The sequence below is a fragment of the Mandrillus leucophaeus genome, unplaced genomic scaffold (genome assembly GCF_000951045.1).
Source record: "Mandrillus leucophaeus isolate KB7577 unplaced genomic scaffold, Mleu.le_1.0 Scaffold151, whole genome shotgun sequence".
Lineage (NCBI taxonomy): Eukaryota > Metazoa > Chordata > Mammalia > Primates > Cercopithecidae > Mandrillus > Mandrillus leucophaeus.
In genome coordinates this window covers 595,893-600,919 of record NW_012101488.1, presented here as the reverse complement: position 1 = coordinate 600,919, position 5,027 = coordinate 595,893, and the positions used below count along the sequence as shown (strand labels likewise).

Genomic DNA, 5,027 nt, shown 5'->3' with positions numbered 1-5,027 from the left:
CTCCTCCCTCAGACCCAGGAGCCCAGGCCCCCAGCCCCTCCTCCCTCAGACCCAGAGATACAGGGCCCCAGCCCCTCCTCCCTCAGACCCAGGAGTCCTCTCCTGCCACCCAGTCCAGCACACACTCACCAGAACCACTGCCACCTGTCTCTGGTCCTGTTCAACACTGGCTCCAGCAGCTCCTTCATCCTGCCCGTCACCAGGCTCCAGTGACTCATCTTTAGCTTTGGTGGGGGGCTGGGGGTTCCTTCATAGGCTTCTGACTGGCATGCTAGGTGGAACCAGAGGGCAACTTGGGCAAGCTGGGACCCTACAATCCCCCCTTCTCCCTTTCCCGCCATGCTCATCCTGTGTCACTCCTGGTGGCCCAGGGGCAGCCCCCTGCCAGTTCTCTTGCCTCCTGCCTTTACCCGTATATGTCCCCTGACCGCTTACCCCTCCTTCAACCATCAGTCATCTCTCTCTCTCCCCTTTTTTTTTTTTTTTTTTTTGAGACAGAGTCAGTCTCTTGCTCTGTTGTCCAGGGTGGAGTGCAGTGGCATGATCTTGTCTCATTACAACCTCCACCTCCTGGATTCAAGCAATTTTCCTGCCTCAGCCTCCTGAGTAGCTAGGATTACAGGCATGTGCCACCATGCCCGGCTAATTTTTGTATTTTAAGTAGAGATGGGTTTTCACCATGTTGGGGCCTTAAACTCCTGACCTCAAGTGATCCACCCACCTCAGCCTCCCAAAATGCTGGGATTACAGATGTGAGCCACCCCATCCGGCCGGGCCATCTCTTCACCTTGTGTCAGTAGTCTCTCCTGTCACCCTGTCTGCCTATGGTTTCCCTCTAATGGCCTCTCTAATTGCCATCCTCTGATGCCTCCCTTCACCACCTGATTTTGCTGCCCAGGAACTACCCCTTTGCCCCTTAGTTCTCCTGTGACCCCCACCCTGTCTAAGCTACCTCTATGGACAGTGGAGGGAAAGCAGGAGGTGACTTTCTGCCCCCAGGGGCAGACATTGGCTCAGCCTTGCTGTCAGTTCCTCTTTCCAGGCCAGACCTTCTACCCACGCGTCTGGACAAAGCCTCGCCTACAGAGACCAACCGTCACGCGGGGGCCACATGTGGCCGGCTGTGTGCCTTGGCCAGTGACTTATCCTCTCTCCCCATGACTCAGTTTCCCCTTCTGTAGAATGGGATAATAGTACCTACCACAGGGTTATTGTGAGAATTAAGAGTTAATACATACGATGCACATAGAATGGTGCCTTGCACATTGTAGGCGCTATATACGTGTTAATTTCTTTTTTTTTTTTTTTGAGACTGAGTCTTGCTCTGTCGCCCAGGCTGGAGTGCAGTGGCGCTATCTTGGCTCACTGCAAGCTCCGCCTCCCGGGTTCAAGTGATTCTCTGGCCTCAGCCGCCCAAGTAGCTAGGACTACAGGTGTGTGCCACTATGTGTGGCTAATTTTTTGTATTTTTAGTAGAGACAGGTTTTTACCCGTCCGTTAGCCAGGATGGTCTCAATCTCCTGACCTTGTGATCTGCCCGCCTCAGCCTCCCAAAGTGCTGGGATTACAGGCATGAGCCAACGTGCCCGGCCCTGTGTTAAAAATTTAAATTTCTACTGGATGACACTGATCTAGAATATGATCCCATTTTAAAATGAAGTACATCGCCGGGCATGGTGGCTCATGCCTGTAATCCCAGCACTTTGGGAGGCCAAGGTGGGCGGATCACCTGAAGTCAGGAGTTCAAGACCAGCCTGGGCAACATGGCAAAACCCTGTCTCTACCAAAAATATAAAAAATTAGGCAGGCGTGGTGGCGTGCGTCTGTAGTCCCAAATACTCTGAAGGCTGAGGCAGGAGAATCGCTTGAACTGGGGAGGTAGGTGATGCAGTGAGCCGAGATCGCACCACTGCACTGTCACGCACTGGGTGACAGACACTTCATCTCAAAAAAAAAAAATTAAATGCATATGCAAAACACAGACGTACACACCAGCACACACTCACAGACCCCCTCACATGTGTCCACACACTCAAATATTTTGCACACATGTACCCCACAGAGAGACAGGTGCACAAATACATACATGCACACAGACATGCACTTTTACCACGACTGTGTACTCCCAGTTCCACGCACGCACACACACACATGCACAGATGATCCCAGTTTGTACCAATGTTATATTCACACTTTACTCTCAACTACTGACACACACACTCCCCGACACGCACATGCTCCGTACTCACGTCTCACGTGGCTACAGAGCCACAGGACATACAGCCACACTCACACCCACCAGGTGTGGGCCCCACATCCCTCCACCCTCTTCTTCTCACCCCCAATGCAGGCCAGGACCAGCACACAGAGGCACAGGGCAGGCAGGTCCTGGAGCCTGTTTCTGAGGAGGGACATTTCTGGGGGTTCCGTGCCTCTGTCCCTCTGTGCTCAACTCTGTGGGCCGGGGGAGGGGAGGCTGCACAGAGCAGGGCCCTCCTCCGGCCACCTCCCCACTTGGCAGAGACTTCAAAGAGCCGGGCCCAGGTGACAGTGGCAATCAGAGGTCATGCCTCTGTGGGCCTCCCTCCTTCCCACCCTCCCACACCGTGCCCTGAGAGAAGACAGAGGCTCTTGAGCCTCCTGCACTGAAGCAGGTTCAAATCCTGTCTCCACCTCCCATGACAGCCTCATTTGCTGGCCTCAGTTTCCTCCTCTATAAAGTGCGAGACATAGTACATATTTCAGGATATTACTTGAACAAATACAAAGAAAGGCACAGTGGCTCATGCCTGTAATCCCAACACTTTGGGAGGCCGAGGTGGGCGGATCATATGAGGCCAGAAGTTTGAGACCAACCTGGCCAACACGGTGAAACCCTGTCTCTACTAAAAATACAAAAATTAGCCAGACATAGTGACACGCGCCTGTAATCCCAGCTACTCGGGAGACTGAGGCAGGAGAATCGCTTGAACCCGGGAGGTGAAGGCTACAGTGAGCCACGATCACGCCATTGCACTTCAGCCTGGGTGACAAAAAGACTCTGTCTCAAAACAAAACAAAACAAAACAAAAACAAAGAAAGCTCTTACCATGGAGCCTGGCATTATAGGTGCTCAAAGATCATCGCTGTTATTATTATTTTGTGTCTAATTTCTCCTAGCCACTGGGCTGCAGGGCCAGGCTTGTGGTAGGGCCTCAACAGGGCCTAAGGGATGATGGCAGGAAATAGCAACACAGTCTCATGTCTCCAGCCTCTGTTTCTTTCCGGGTAGGGTGGAACCCGATCACCTCCACGAATTCCTTGAGTTCTCAATTCCAGCTCTTTCTCCTCCAGGTGACTCTGGCTTCAGACAGACCTGGGCTTCGAATCCCCTACTCCTTCACCACATGACCTGGGCAAATACGTTTTCTTTTCCGGGGCTCAATTTGTTCAACTGTAACATGGGGTTGATAGGGAGCACCTGCCTCCCAGCGTCCTCATGCAGGAGGGCTGAGGCCTATGCAGGAGAGCTGCAGGTGCACATAGTAGGAGGTCATCAACATCAGGTCCCAGGCCAGGGCGGTGGCTCCCACCTGAAATCCCAGCACTTTGGGAGGCTGAGGCAGGTGGATCACTTGAGGCCAGGAGTTCAAGACCAGCCTGGGAAACATAGTGAAACCTGGTCTCTACTAAAAATACAAAAATTAGCCAGGTGTGGTGGTGCATGCCTATAATCCCAGCTACTCAGTGGGGGGCAATGGAGTGAGACCTTGTCTCAAAAACAAAACAACATTAACAACAACAAAAACCAACAAAGGCCAGGTGTGGTGACTCATACCTGTAATCCCAGCACTTTGGGAGGCCAAGGCGGGTGGATCATGAGGTTAGGAGATCGAGACCATCATGGCCAACATAGTGAAACCCCGTCTCTACTAAAAATACAAAAATTAGCTGGGTATGGCGGCGTGTGCCTGTAGTTCCAGCTACTTAGGAGGCTGAGGCAGGAGAATCGCTTCAACCTGGGAAGCGAAGATTGCAGTGAGCCGAGATTGTGCCACTGCACTCCAGCCTGGGCGATAGAGTGAGAGTCTGTCTAAAAAAAAAAAAAAAACAAACAAAAACCCACATCAGGCCAGAAATAGTGCCAGACATAGAACATTTTTCTCTTGACGGACCCAGCTGCACCCCAGGGCACATGGCTCAGTCAGGGGACTGTGGACTGGACTCTTTTGTCTACGCTTGCCAGATGAAGTAGAGGAGGCCCAATTATATTTGAATTTCAAATCAACAGTGCATGATGTTTTAGTATAAATATGTCCCATGCAATATTTGGGAATTGTACCAAAAAGTTTTTTTGCTATTAATCTGAAATTCAAATGTAACTGAGCATCCTGCATTTTTACATAACAAATCTGCAAACCCAATCTTGGCCACAACCTGAACAACTGTGCAGGACTATCTTGACCCAAATGTCTGCCTTGGCAGAATCCTGTCCATCCCAGAGGCCCCAGCATGAGCACAACAGATGTCCCCTGGAGTTCCTTGGTAACAATCATCAGCAGATTGAAAACACCCAGAGTTTCTGTTTGGGATGACGAAGATATCCTGGAAATAGTGGTGATGGTTGCACAACAAGGTGAATGTACTTAATGCTACTGAACTGTACACCTAAAAATGGCTGCAATGGTAAGTTTTGCTTTTGTTTTTGAGGTGGAGTCTCACTCTGTCACCCAGGCTAGAGTGCAATGGCACGATCTTGGCTCACTGCAACCTCTGCCTCCCTGGTTCAAGTGATTCTCCTGCTTCAGCCTCCTGAGTAGCTGGAATTACAGGCGCGCGGCAACCACGCCTGGCACATTTTTTGTATGTATGTATGTGTGTGTGTATGTATGTATGCATTTATTTATTTGAGACAGAGTTTCGCTCTTGTTGCCCCATTGGAGTGCAAAGGTACGATCTCAACTCACTGCAACCTCCGCCTCCCAGGTTCAAGCAATTCTCCGGCCTCAGCCTCCTTAGTAGCTGGAATTATAGGCACCTGCCACCAC

General features: G+C 51.1%; 1 protein-coding gene across 1 annotated transcript in view; it reads right to left on the bottom strand.

The window, feature by feature from the left end:
• Positions 1 to 2,455, bottom strand: part of APOC4 (apolipoprotein C-IV) — a 3,532-nt gene extending 1,077 nt beyond the window's left edge. Inside the window, exons 1-2 of the mRNA XM_011975072.1 lie at positions 2,340 to 2,455; positions 130 to 271 (exon numbers count right to left, since the gene is read on the bottom strand). Coding sequence (XP_011830462.1) covers positions 130 to 271; positions 2,340 to 2,415 — 218 coding nt within the window. The 5' untranslated portion in view covers positions 2,416 to 2,455. The remainder of the gene's footprint in view (positions 1 to 129; positions 272 to 2,339) is intronic.
• Positions 2,456 to 5,027: the final 2,572 nt, after the last annotated feature.